Source organism: Sus scrofa, chromosome 5 (genome assembly GCF_054392235.1).
Source record: "Sus scrofa isolate SSC_HxYL_T2T_F1_AM1 chromosome 5, Sscrofa_HxYL_maternal_Yorkshire_Landrace_v2.0, whole genome shotgun sequence".
In the NCBI taxonomy this organism is placed as follows: domain Eukaryota; kingdom Metazoa; phylum Chordata; class Mammalia; order Artiodactyla; family Suidae; genus Sus; species Sus scrofa.
Window position 1 is genome coordinate 53374944 of NC_139387.1, and position 14750 is coordinate 53389693.

General features: G+C 41.3%; 1 protein-coding gene across 9 annotated transcripts in view; it reads right to left on the reverse strand.

Moving 5' to 3' along the window:
• STK38L (serine/threonine kinase 38 like) overlaps positions 1-14139 on the reverse strand; it is an 84256-nt gene extending 70117 nt beyond the window's left edge. For 4 of the 9 annotated variants that reach the window (XM_021092160.2, XM_084956496.1, XM_084956495.1 and 1 more), the window contains exons 1-3: positions 14093-14139; positions 7768-7843; positions 4032-4090 (exon numbers count right to left, since the gene is read on the reverse strand). In XM_021092160.2, the coding sequence (XP_020947819.1) occupies positions 4032-4071 (40 nt within the window). In that variant the 5' untranslated portion in view covers positions 4072-4090; positions 7768-7843; positions 14093-14139. The remainder of the gene's footprint in view (positions 1-4031; positions 4091-7767; positions 7844-14092) is intronic. The other 5 variants (XR_014803688.1, XM_021092164.2, XM_003126421.6 and 2 more) reach the window with 2 other exon arrangements.
• Between the last annotated feature and the right edge of the window lie 611 nt (positions 14140-14750).

Sequence of the window (14750 nt, forward strand, 5' to 3'; positions counted from 1 at the left end):
TTTTATATATATGTGTATATATATATATATATAAAGAACAACTGATGATTTTTTATTGATAAAGCTTGACACAAATTAAAACTATGGAATGACTGCCTCCCAGATGTACATGATCTTAATTTAGGGCCAAGTTAACAGATATATATTAGGAATAAGCAAGGTGAATGCTGTTCTCCATGCCGTATTGGTCAGCTCATACCTGGTGAAGTTTTCAACACCTGGTGAAGTTTTCAATAGTCAGCAATGCACTACAATCAGTACAAAGGGACAAAGCAAAACTTCCTCGTATTTTGAAAATTAAGTCACCCTCTGGGAGTAATAACAGCATGAACCAAATGGATTAGAAACTAGCCTTCAACATAAGTCATTCCAAGAAAATTAGTAATTGCAAATTATTTGCAACACCCAAATCCAATCACAAGTGAGCAGGGATACATTCAGTGGGGGGCAGAAGGGGCAGGATTAGAATGTGAATTAAGAAAGATGAAACCTTGCCAATTGTGTTTTCTTAGAGAGAAGACTGAGTTAACAAAAGAGTGTGTCACTAGTCTAGAGGCAGGGGACAACAAGCAAGATTTTGCCTGTGTTCCCCAATACTGTCCAAGGTGGAGACGGCTGCTCACAGCCAGAGCAGTGCTGGGCAGGTGCATCCTTATAAAAAAAGAGGCTATTTTTTTTATAGTTATTCTGGCTTAGTGACACTCCCCATTAAGATGACCCATTCTGACGGCAAGAACTGCTTCCCACATACAGTGAGCTACTGGAGTAACAGTGCGCTGGCCAAGTGATGCAAGTTTCCCTTCTCCTCACAGTTATATTACCAACTGGCATTCTTGTTTCTCTGTTGGTCTCTTGGTCACTTACTAAATGTAAGTAAATTCTATAATCCTAATTACTTCTGGACACACACACACACAAATTCACATTTATGGACATGGCAAAATGAGGCCTGTATCTTAAATGTGACAATCTACATCCAGATGCTACATACCTGTGAAGTCCTGCCTCTCTTTATGACAACTGTATTTTATTTAAAATTGAACCACACATTCTAAGAGAGAAAATTAACAAAAAAGAACACATATGGAGGAGAGTAGACAAGTGGGTAAAAACCCTGGAATCCATGACATTGGAACAAATTAAATAAATATGCTTAGCCTGAAACAGAGAAGATAAAAGATAATGATACTGAATATTATTATTACAGTGATACAAAACTATCTCTAATTCTGTGATAAGAACCAGCTAAAAGCTGCATAAGGAAGAATTTTCCAGTTAACACCGTTCCATGCCTGCCACATAGTAAATGTTCACAATGCTAACTATCATTCTATTTTAAGATATAAAAAATGGGGAGCTCCCATTCTGGCTCAGCGGTTATCCACAAGATACCCATGGTATTCACGAGATTTAGGGTTCGATCCCTGGCCCCGCTCAGTGAGTTAAGGATGTGCCGTTGCTGTGAGCTGGGGTGTAGTCATAGATGTGGCTCGGATCCCGTGTTGCTGTGACTGTGGTGTAGGCTGGCAGCTGTAGCTCCGATTTGACCCCTAGCCTGTGAGCGTCCATATGCCACAGGTGCGGCTCTACAAAACAAACATTAAAAATGTCATCAAAGATATGTGCACTAGCTGTTGTGGGAAAGCAAAGGAGGGGTACTTAACCCTGACAAGAGGTGAAAGGTCAAGGGAGGCATCCCTGAAAGTGGAGGTGCCTGAGCAGAGGAAGAAACCACAGGAGTTACCCAGAAAAGAATGGGAGTGTTCCAGAAAGGAGTGTATAAGACCCAAGGTCAGAGAAAGCTAGAGGTGAAGGGCAGTTGCAGAGGTGAGTAATAATGAAAGACAGGGTTTGAAAAGTAAAGGGCACCACTTCTTCAAGGGGCCCAGACGCACATGGAGGAGGAGATGGAGAACCACTGGAAATTGTAACTATCGGAGGTATACAATGAGATTTACGTTCTAGGAGAACCCTCTGGCAGCCACGTGGAAAATGGATTGCAAGAGGGCAAGACTGGTAGCAGAGAGATGGCTATTTAAGCAATTTGGCTATTTCAGTCTGTATGAAGATACTGTCACCGTAGAAAGAGCAAAAATGGAAAGAACTCAAGAGACACTAAGGAAGACTTAACAATTAACTGAATGTGAGTAACAAACAAGAGGAGGAGTCAAGGGTGATTACCAGGTTTGTGGCTTGGGCAGCCAAACAGTAATGCCATGCATTGGAGGAGGTAAGGAACATGAGAAAGATTCTGGGAAAGAAGATATGGTCAGCTCTGGGCAAGTTGAATCTGAGTTACCTCTGGAACATGTCCAGGGCGTGATATCTAGGAAAGAGATGGACAACAGAGTCTCAAGCTCAGGGGAGAGGTCTGACTTGGAAGACAAAATCACGGGGTAGTTTCTGGAGAAAACAGAGCATGGGAGATCATCCAGACCAGAGTGCGTGGAGTTAGAAGAGGACTGGAAACTAGATCCGTAACTTATTTTCTCAGATTATAGTGCTTTGACTCCGGATCAAGTTTCGTTTGGTTAAATAGGCTACTGGAGCATTAAAGCTCATCTCAGCCTAATGGCCTCCTTGTTTAATTACTTTAGCACTAGAAACACAGTAGGTGGGATATTATCCTTTTCATCTATTTGCAAGGTAATTCAGCAATTGTCCACTTAATATAGAAATGCACAGTGATGTTGGTACAACTGTTGCATGTCCCAGAACAACCCAAATAAGCCATGTATGTACACAACAAAAACCCATACCCAATGAAAGCAGGACAAAAACACATGCAACTAAGTAAATGCATAACTATGGAGCATTTCAATAAAGTCACATTATTCATAATTTTTTACAAAATGATGAGGATTGAAGACAAGGCCAGAGAACACCAACCACTCAAGAGAATGAGTCAGCTATCTTGTAATCTGTGAAGTTCCTTGTCTTTAAAGAAAGGAACTAAAATATTCAGGCAAAGACTAAACACCCACTTATTAGGGATTAGAGAGAATTCACAGCAGAGAACTAGATTACTTGACCTCTACAGGACCTTTCAACTCTGAGAATGAGTCAAAGACTTTAATTCGATCCAGTATTTCCTACAGTCTGAGAAAAGTTTTTATTACCATTATAGAAAAACTAAACTTATACCTATTTTTAATTCTTTGGCTTTGTTTGTCCAATGATGAAAAACATTTTGAAGAAGTAATGTTTCTGGTCGGAACATTTTCAGAAAGGGAAAGAGTTTACCTAGGCAGGACAACACATGCTCAGGATCTCATTTCTTGTCCTATCTTCCCCTCTGTGGGTCCAGTTATATGGTTAGTACTGGAATGCAGTTTTACCCAAACACATGTGCCTACTTATTCTTCCCTGCCCTTTCTGTCACCTTCTGCCTAACTGGGACAATGCATAATCTATGTTTTAAGTCTCAAAATGCTTTACGACATTTCAGAAATGTAACTACAATTTTCGCTAATAATTAAAGTGTGTTGGTTTCTGTTTCCCTTTCCGTTCAGTTCTGAAAACAGAAAGATACGGGTATATAAACATGTTTTTTCAACTAAACCCATAAATATTTGACTAAAAAAATGGTCATTTTGGGCATAACAATACTCCCAGGGTATTTTTAGACAGAACTACTGGCAGCTCAACTTAATCTTCAAATATGGCATTGGTCCCACCAGGTGGCACCCAGAACAGGGCTTAAAGGTATTTGACCTCCTTTAACCATATGTGCCTTTCTCCTTTCTCCAGCCTTAGCCCCTCTGCAAGCTTTCTTTTCTTCTCCTGCTCTTGTCGTTCACTTTCTTCCTGGTAGTGCCCATAAACTTTTATTACCACTGCTGATACAGGCCCTCCCCGCAGCCCCCACCTAGAAATACAATGGATATAACCTAATTGGAGTCTACAGTGAACTATTTGGTTGTCCTCAGAAAACAGCTTAACTATATTATGTGTCAGTGGCCCAATCCATGGGACAGAAAACAGCAAATGGCTGCAGAAAGGAAACCTTTGTGCAAAGAAATCCTGAGTACCTTTTAGCCTTAGCAGTCCACTGGAGAGGTTCAGAATCATGAGGTGCAGATGCAGGTTTCTAAATGACCAAAAAAGATGGAATTGGGGCAAATGTGAGGCAATGTATGACACCATTTGAAGTTTAGAGTCATGCCATGTTATTAAAATGAGCATTAGAGTAGTGAAGATGAAAAAAAAAAAAAATCAAGGTCAGATCCAGAATAAATGGACTTCAGCACTAGATATTACAATTCTGGGAAATTTTTAGGGGTGCCATAAAACTTTATGAGAAAGGTAAATAATTATGTTCCTGCCACATCCCTCAAGGCAAGTGCCCATGGAGCTATGTTCTGATGCTGCATTTGCATTATTCCACAACCCTACCTGCTCTGGGCAGTGATCAAAGACAAGGTTTTCAGTGGATTTCTCTCTTTCTCTCTGGCTAATGATATCACCAACTTTTTTGTTTAGATTCACAAAATGGAAGCAAGGGACAATTTATTATCACTGGCAGCATACTTGCAGGCTGACTGGGAAACACAGCCCAGGTGCTTCCACAAGGCTGTAAGAGGCAACGAAAATACTTCTTTACCAAAGTTCAGGATGCTAAAGCTGAATAAAATAAATATGAAAAAACATGGCAAATAAAAAGTTATCTTCTTAGCACAAGTTCATTTATCTTAGCCAGCCTCCTGTCCCAACACTAAAATACAGATCCTTGTGGCTTCCTAAATAGTCTCTGAGGTTCTCTGCTCTGAGGTCTTCCTGCTGCTTACTGGCCTGAAAAACTCTTACTCACCCTTCAAGTCTCAGCTCAAACACTTACCACCTCCCTGGAAAGCATCTCTGAGTCTCCCAAACAGGTGTTCCTTTTCCTTAGGTGCTTCCCTGAGTGCTCCTTCATTAGAGGAGCTATGTGGAATGATTTCTAAGGCTCTAAGTAGCTCTGTGGTTACCTGCCTGCTTTGTGAGGGTACACCAGGTCTTCCCATCACTGCCTCTCCAGGTACATGCCGTGTATACATAGGTAACTCCCAGAGTCAAAGAACTCCCTAGGTCTCAACAGGAAGGGGCAACACTCATTCACCCAAGTCTCTCCTTTCCAGGCCCACTTGGTTTAAGAACCTCATTACCTATCTCCTAGAGCATTTACATCAGCCTTTTCATTGGTCTTCCCATTTCTGGCCCCTCTTCCCTTGAATCCATTTCATACTGCCACTGTAATCTTAATAAAGCACAACTTTATTTAAATGTACCAGGTTGAGCAGTTGATGAAGCAGAGGATGAAAAGCTGAAAAACACCTATTCTCCAAACCCAATGGGCTCCAATCCAATAGGGCACAGAATGAAGTAAGTAATTAACATGTAATTTATCAGGTGTTACAGAGATATTTCCAACTCATACTAATCCCTCTGCCTGGCATGTCCTTCACTCATAAATGGTCAATTCATATTTTACTTAATATAGGAAGCTTTCCTAATCTCGCCAGCCATAAGCAATCTCTCCTTCCTCTGCTCCCACAGTGCCTTGTTACTTGCTTATCACTACTTCTCTGCTTGAATTACTGTTATTTGTACCCATGCGTTACAACTCTTACTAAACGGAACCTTTCTAAATGGAAAGGCAGGACATTTTATTTGTCTCTATCTTGCCAATATAGTACCTAATATAATACCTAGGATACTGCCCAGAAAATAGTTGACAAATGCTGCACTGTGATGATTAACCTCACTGAAATAGTATGAGTCTGCGATTCCCTTAGGATTTGCCAGTATTAAGAATATCAGTGGGTCAAATATATACAATTTGGGACTGAAATTTTTCCATTCTAGCCACAAAAATAGAAAGTCTATTTTATTTGGCGAAGATAATAGTGAACATATGGAGAATATCCTCAACCAGATTTGAAAGATGTGCCCAAATGAAACGGCTCACTATTGTAAAAACACAACAAAAGGCAACTCCCCAGTGTTGAAAACCAGACAACCAGCCTCTGCTGACAAATATAGAAAAATTATGAAGGGCAAACATGGTTTCCACGGGTTGGTGGTGGGGGGGAACAGCAAGTCAACGGGCAAATGCTTAACAACAAAGAATGTTCACAGCTCTGTAGTAACTAAATTTAATAAAACAAGATACAGGCACAAGATGATATTTCAAAAGTGGATCATAAGATTAGCTCGCTGGTCTCTTAAATAATACAACTTTCTAGAGGTGAATACTTGCAGCAGCTTATCCATCCTTTAAAGTATACATCCAATTTCCTTCGACAATGTTACTGTAAGATACCTTAACAAGCCCTTGCTGGAATCCTCGATTCTTCAATTTCACTTCTGAAATAGATCTGTCCTCCCTCCATCCCATTCCTTCAGGGTAATTATTTTAGTTAAACGCAATAGTTGTGTGCAGATCAAGTAGATAGCAACTTGACAACCATGCACCTCAATTACAGGAATTGAGGGTTTGAGACAGTTTATGGTTTAAAATGCAGAACTAGGAGTTCCCGTCATGGTACAGTGGTTAACGAATCCGACTGGGAACCATGAGGTTTCGGGTTTGATCCCTGGCCTTGCTCAGTGGGTTAAAGGATCCAGCATTGCTGTGAGCTGCGGTGTAGGTAGAAGACACGGCTCAGATCCCAGGTTGCTGTGGCTGCGGTGTAGGCCAGCAGCTACAGCTCCGATTAGACCCCTAGCCTGGGAACCTCCATATGCCACAGGAATCGCCCTAGAAAAGGCAAAAAGACAAAAAAATTAAAAAAATAAAATAAATAAAATAAAATAAAATGCAGAACTAAAATTCCAGCGTTTTGATTTTGACCTAAAAGGTAGCTCAAAGCTTTAACACCTTTTAAGAAAAGGCTATGCTGCAGTGATATTTATCTGCTCTTAATTGGCTTGAATGAAGTCAAAATATTTGATTTCATCATTTCCTCAGGCTCAAAACTGCTGAGGGCAAGAACTGTTTCATCAACTACGTTTGCATAATCCTTAACAAACTTCAGGGAGCAGCTTTTAAAGACCTGAATTTAAGTTTGCTTTGAGAAGGAAGTGAGAAAATGTGTAAAAAACTCTTTATAAAACTCTAAAACACACCCCAAATACAAGGTGCATCTAGTATTCTACAGTAAGCCCTCTCCAAGAGCAAGTCGCCCTCTATAGGAAATCTGAAGAGAGCTGAAGTGTTTCTGTATACTTTTTCCACGAGAATTTATATGCTACATCAAAACTGTAAATAACTCCTAAAAAAGGAGGGAGAAGAAGGAAGAAAGAAAATTCAGGTGGGGATAGAAGAAGGGGGTAAATTAAATAGCAAAAGAGAAGTCTTTGTAATAAAGCAATGCCAGAGAAGCAAACCTGGATCTTAGGGATCAGTTTCTAACTCCGCCCCTTCAGTATCTACTCCAGTAGCCCTGCTCTTCACCTTCCTAGGCACCAGTTCCCTCATTTCTAAGTATCGATAGTAACTCTGGGGTTGCTGTGGGGATTAAATGAGACAATATTTATATAAGGTACTTGGCACTATATCTGGTACACAGTAAGGGTTAAGTAAATGATGACGGATGGCTGTTGATAAAATTATTATTAGACCTGCTCCCTGACTGGTGACATTCAGGAAGAAAATGGAGCCAAGAACATGTCAGTTGGGAGGATGATATACAGAAGGCTGCATTTTTGTGACACTGTTAGGAGACAAAGTTTAAGAAGTACAGATTATACAAAGCATTTCCCATATTAAACACACAAGTTACTTACTGTGTCTCCAGGACCGCTGAAGAATCTAGAGAAGTGTAGCCACAATCTCCAAGTCATAAAAGCAGAAGAGCAATGACTATATGGAAAATGGGACCAAAAAAAATAAATAAAAGCATTTATTGATGTGTACAGAGTTTCTCTGATTCCAAACTTTCAAATTCCTTAAAAAAAAAATCTTTCCAGTTTCTAAATATTCGGAGACAGAATGAAAGCGAAGCTCCATAACAGAGACACAGCAACTCTCCTTGCCCAAAATAGATGGTATTAACAATCATGCATAGTTATTTAAGTTTCTGCCATCTTGTTCTTTATTCAGGGGAAGTGGTTGTATCTGTGGTTGAGTCTGAGGTGTTAACCATTATTAACTCCAACATATTCAGTAATAAGCAAAAGCAGTAAAAGAGTTTTCCAAAATTAGGAAGAAGAGGAATAGAATTCCCTCCTGAATCAGATGGAGAGATAGCAAATAATTGTAAAAGATGAAAAACAATGGATGCTGCCCATGCATGTGGGTTCAGAGACTTATACACTAATAGGTGAAAAGTCTGTACTGGTGGGATCAATAAGAATTAGCAAAAGACAAGGAAAATAGGAAACCTTCTCTATGTTTGGACTGAGACTCAACACCGATTTGGGTTGTCAACTGGTCTACTGTTAATTTAGGGAAAGACAAGGAGCTTGTTTAAGAATTTAAAAGCTGAACATAATATAAGTGGTACTATTGTAAGCCACAAATTGCCAAAGTTCAAGGCTTTTTGAATTTACACAACATCAATGTGAGTGTCAGCTCACTCTCTGACCTATAACTGCTAAGGTCTTAGGGAGGCTACATGCCTCAATGGATTGTCAATGGAGGCAAAATAAGACTATGATGGAAAATGATGCCCCCAAATTTCTCTCAGCAAGGAGGTAAGAGTATGTCTGGTTTTCCTTTGAGTTTGCCCAACACACACTCATTTTTACTGAGAACAACCTTTCAAAACAAGACCTAAACTTACAGGAATGTGTAACTTTTTTATAATGAAGCATGGCATAGTGGACTTAAAAGCATCTCCAGGAGTTCCCATCGTGGCGCAGTGTTTAACGAATCCGATTAGGAACCATGAGGTTGCGGGTTCAATCCCTGCCCTTGCTCAGTGGGTTAACGATTCGGCGTTGCCGTGAGCTGTAGTGTAGGTTGCAGACTCGGCTCGGATCCCGAGTTGCTGTGGCTCTGGTGTAGGCTGGCGGCTACAGCTCCGATTCGACCCCTAGCCTGGGAACCTCCATATGCCGCGGGAGCGGTCCAAGAAATAGCAAAAAGACAAACAAACAAACAAACAAACAAGGATCACTAGTGTACTCTGAGACCCACCACAAAAAAAAAAAAAAAAAAAAAAGCATCTCCATGAAATTATGGGTTGAAGATTCTTCAAGATTTTGTCAATCAAAGAGTGGTAAATGGAAATGATATGCCATCACTACTAATCTAAGCTGTGTGGGAAAAAATGTTTTTAATTTGTTCTGCCATTTTTGTCTTATAGTAATAATATAAATACATGGCTTTAAATCCTGGCTTTCATTCTGCTACTTTTCCCAATAAGTTTTGGGTTTTTTTGTTGTTTTTGTCTTTTTGCCTTTTCTAGGGCCACTCCCACAGCATATGGAGGTTCCCAGGTTAGGGGTCTAAGCGGAGCTGTAGCCACCGGCCTACACCACAGCCACAGCAACGCGGGATCCAAGCTGTGTCTACAACCTACACCACAGCTCACGGCAATGCAGGATCCTTAACCTACTGATCAAGGCCAGGGATCGAACCCTCAATCTCATGGTTCCTAGTTGGATTCATTAACCACTGAGCCACGACGGGAACTCCTACTTTTCCCAATAGGTTTTAAGCTCATCAAGGTCTTCTACAACCTACCCTACTCACATAAGGAGAGAACACTTATCATATTCATTCACAGAGACTGTGCCTCTAGAGCTCTACTTAAAACTATGATTAGTCTACCAGGGCACTGACAAAGGGCTACATCTTGCTAAACAGGTAAAGGACAGGTAGTACCCCATCACTGCCTAGACATACTCCCCCCTCCAACCTTCAAACCCAATTAAATGTACTGAGATTTCCATGCTTAGATAAACAATAATAAATGTGAACCATTCCTGAAACTTTGTAAATAAAATCAGTTGGGCCATTTGTTCAACAAAGAAGCATTGATAGAGTAGGCCTATATTGGGCCCAGGGTATTTCCACAGCACCTGTTACTTCACAACCCCAACTCTCGGAGTTGCCCTAACAAAAAGTATCTGTGATTGAACTCCCATTTAATACATGTACAACACTCTATTTGAAACACTGATTCCAGACATTATAAATCTAGCTGTTTGTGGAAATAAAAGCTAAAGGGCCTGAGACTGACATTCAATCATTAACTAAATTCTGACTTCACAAAATTCAATCCAAAAAATGCCCAGTGCCCTGTGGTTTGAAGGAAATTACAAGCCAAAATATACAATGATTCAAACATTCCATTAGGCAAAGGAGTTGATTAATACAGATAGAATTTCTCACTTCTAAATTCTTATGGGTATTGCTATTAGTTAATAAGTCAAATTCATCAAAAGTCCCATTCAATGGTTACATTTAATTTGCACAAAGACCAACTTCCGAAAATGGATTAAATATCTAGCATACCAAAAATAACCTATTTAACCTGGGTTTTCATTATTTTGGAGCTCTTTCTAGAAACAGATCCCTATATTTAGGTGCCAAAGGAATGCATTTTCCTGAATCAAGTCTTTGAGACTACAGACCTGAGAAAGACCATCAAAAGTGGGAGAGAATGGAGTTCCCATCGTGGCTCAGCAGCTAGCGAACCCGACTAGCATATACAGTTTGATCCCTGGCTTCGCTTAGTGGGTTAAGGATCCAGAACTGACGTGAGCTGTGGTATAGGTTACAGCCACGGCTCAAATCTGGCATTGCTGTGGCTCTGGTGTAGGCCAGTGGCTACAGCTCTGATTGGACCCCTAGCCTGGGAACCTCCATAGGCCTCCGATGTGGCCCTAAAAAGACAAAAAGACAAAAAAAAAAAAAAAAAAAAAGGTGGGAGAGAAAATAAGGAGAGTGGTTAAGGGCAGGAATATAGGTATAAGTCAGAATGCCTATGTGGGAATCTTTGTTTTACTGTTTTCTAGGTAACTCAGTTATCCAGTCTGCAAATTGGGAATAAAAACACCCTACTCCATACAGTTGTTGTAAAGATTAAATTCAGGTAGATTATTACTCTAAGGGTTTATAAACAGTATTATAAAAAGTGTTTGCTTATGATGATTATCATATGACTAGATCATCCAAATCTTCTACACAAAAGCCTTTTCCTATTGAAAGCCTGTCTCAATTGGTCTAGTAGAAAGTAACCCATCACTCCTCGGCTCCTGCACAAAATGCACTGTGATTATAGTTAATTGGGTGTATTTCCTTCCCATTAGGTTATACTTCCTTGAAGATAAGAGAGCACAGCTAATCTGAGTATACAGGGCAGTAAATCCCATTCACTGCTACCCTTCAGTTCCCTCTCTCTAAAAGTTCTGAACCATAACACCATGTCAATTAGCAAACCTTTACCTGGAGACAGAATTTTTTTTTTTTTTTTTTTTTTTTTTTGCCTTTTGGAGCCACACTCACAGCATATGGAGGTTCTCAGGAAATGAGTCTAATCAGAGCTACAGTAATGCAGTACCTGAGCCTTGTCTGTGACCTACACCATAGCTCACAGCACCACCAAATCCTTAACCCACTGAGCAAAGGCAGGGATCAAACCCACAACCTCATGGTTACTAGTCAGATTCATTTCCGCTGTGCCACAACAGGAACTCCCTGGAGACAGAAATTTTATATAATCAGCACACTTAAGTACAGGGCATACATTGCTAAATAGTCTCAAGACTTAAACAAAAATTGGGGGGTGGGGAGGGAGGAAAAAGGATTCACTTAATATCTTTTAACTATTGACCAAGGTTATCTTACATTAATTTTTAAATTTTTCTTATGCTTTAAAGCATATGCTTTTATAAGCTGACTCATTATTTCATTCAAAAAGTCTATGGTGCTTTTAATATAAAAATACAGCAGCATAATCTCTGCATATGTCAAGTTTACCTAATCATAACTTGCCCATCTGCTGATTTTAATGTAATCTTGGGGGTGCTGGAGGACAATATGCTAGATTGATTCACTCTCCACTGTTTATGTAAAATAAAATGATTTTAACATTACATTGAGATGCAGATCTCTCTGGCTTTGATTTGCGCCCTCTTTTCTCTCTCAAAAGAGTGCCACACACATGCAAAAAAGCTTCCGACTTTTACAAGATCACTGGAAAACACCTTCCAAAGAGTTATCCAATTTCGCTAACATAATGATCTTGCCCTTACTTTGAGGGGACGGAACTTTTCTGAAAACAAATGGCTGAGTTGAGTCCATGGCTTTGTCACCATTTTCTACAAAGCACAATTCTTCCTTTGTTTTTATAGTGTCCTACCTTTTGAAATTAATTTTTTCGGCATAAAAATGGCTGAGGACTCCTTTTTATTTGCTCATTGGTCTCTATCCTTTGATTTACTCTGAAACAAACTCAAAATCAAAAGACTAAAAGAAGAACGGCACTCATTTAATGTGGTTTTTCTAAGTCTAATTTTTTTTCATTCCCCATGGCAGGGCGTTTTAAAGGATTACAAAAACTACACCCAATTTACTTCTCATTCTAAATATATCCCAACCAAATGGGAAATATTATCAGCCATCTTAACGAGGAGAACACCACAAAGCTAAGCCAGATCAAATTAAAAAAAAAAAAATTATGCATTGTACTTCCTTTGAGATCAGGATATTTTTACACAAAATTACTTTAATGAACCTTTGCAATGAGCAAATATCATCATACTTTAACGTTCTATTTTGGACTAACTTCTCTTCCATCAAATAGTCACAAGAGTGGCTAATTCACATACAATACCTCCCAGCTACTGGGTAGAGACTATAATAAACTTAATTGTTTTATATATCCTGAGGCAATACAAAGAAAGGCCAAACACAAAGAGGTTGCCAGTATCTATATGCATTTACGATTGAGACAAAGAACTTTGAAAAACCTTCCCTCCGTAAGGAAACTGAGCTTAAACAACAATAGACCCTGCCTCAAAGTAGGGAGACCTAACAAGCTTAAGCCCCCACCCCACTCACAGCCCCCAAAAGACAAGGTCTCTCTCCCATCTTACAGCTAGGAGACATAAAGTAAAACGCTTAAAAGTTGTTTCCTCAGATTTTAGTAGTTAGTAATAAAGCTATTACTCCGGCCACCTTTCCCGAGCAACTGGCTTCTATCAAAACTTATCACAAGTTTCATGAAATAGACAAGAGCTTTGGTTCTGCATTTTATCAAGTGAGGAACGGCAGCATCACCCTTTGGACATCCACTACTTCTAGCACCACCAGCTCTCCCGCCCCCCTCCTATTTCTTTTTATACTTTTCTTCCAAACTAAGGACCAGAAAAGCGGCCCCACAAAAGTAGCAACAGTAAACGGGAGGCCACCGCTTTTGAAAATAAACTTTTGTTCTTTTGCTATCAACCTGGCAACTTTTTAAAGGTGAAATGTCTCCTACTCAATCGGGTAGAGTCTTTCCTCTTCTCATACCAAACAAGCACTCGTTTGTCCCCGATAGCAAAGGTGAAAAAAAGGGTTGGGAGAAAACGATATTGAAAAGAAGGGTCTAGGGTTCCAGTGGCAGATTCCGAGACCGGTTTTGAACACTGTGGCTTCTGGGAGCTGGGCGGCTTTACAGTGTCTGAGAAATGTTTAGCAATCTGACGCATCAGTTTTTAGGAATGGTACACAAACAGCCCCCACAATCTAAGAGCTATGCCCAGAATCCTTCCCCTCAGTGGCACCAGCTGGAAGGCACGGGACGGGAAAGCTGGGGATACAGGAGAGGATCCGCGACATTTGTTATTGTTTACGAAGCCCAGGCAGGGACGGGGAGCAGGGTGCTCGGGGGCAGAGGCGTGGAAGGGGAAAGGAGCAGGGAAGGACAAAGATTCCTCCCTGGGATCAAGGCCACCTCTCCGGACACCTGGGGCCAGTAGCACTCCAGGGAACAAGAGGGCCAAGGCCGTCGCTGGAGCTTCACCGGAGGCATTTCCAGCCGCGAAATGAGCCCGTCTTTCCCTGGACACCCAAAGACACATAAAATCTCCTGCTCCGCTCACAGAGTTGGGGCTGGCACAGCGAGACGAGCCCCCCAGCGCCTGCCGCCTCAAAGCGCCGCATCCCCACACTCACCTGCCTCCGGTCGCGCCCGCGGCCGGCTCAGCCTCCGCACGGACCGCAACCGGCCCGGCGCCGTCCGCTCCCTGCTGCCCGCTCCGCCCTCGCCCCGCCCCCAGGAGGTGGGACCCGCCGCCGCTGCCGCGCCGGAATCTCGGGGTGGCCTCCTTGAACTCTCGCGAGCCCTCCCTGCTCGGCTTCTTGGTGGCTGGGCCGGTCCGAATCGGTCCTGACGTCATACGCACCACAGCCGGAAGTAGTCTTCTGTCGTCAACACCGCCCCCCGCCCCACCCCATCCACCTGCGCCTGGCGGTGGAGTTGTTTGAATGGTCACCGATTCCTCTCATCAGCCTCATCTCACTTCCCTCTACTCTGCCCAGAGCTAGTTCAGGCCACTCTTGGGAGTGGCCCTGTGTGTTGCTACATTAGTCACGTATTCTAAATGTCAACAGTTTTTCTTGATGCTTCACTATGCAATGCGAATGATAGAGATGGAAAGTGGCTTAGAGATAATTTTAGTGATTTGGGGGAACATTTTGCAGAGTAGGACAATGTGGTCAACAAAACTGGACTGACTGATCAAGCTGCCTAGTTAGTAGCTGTGAGATCTAGAAGCCACTCAGGTTTCTTGACCCTTTTCCATTTCACCATGACTCTAACAACTTGAGAGAG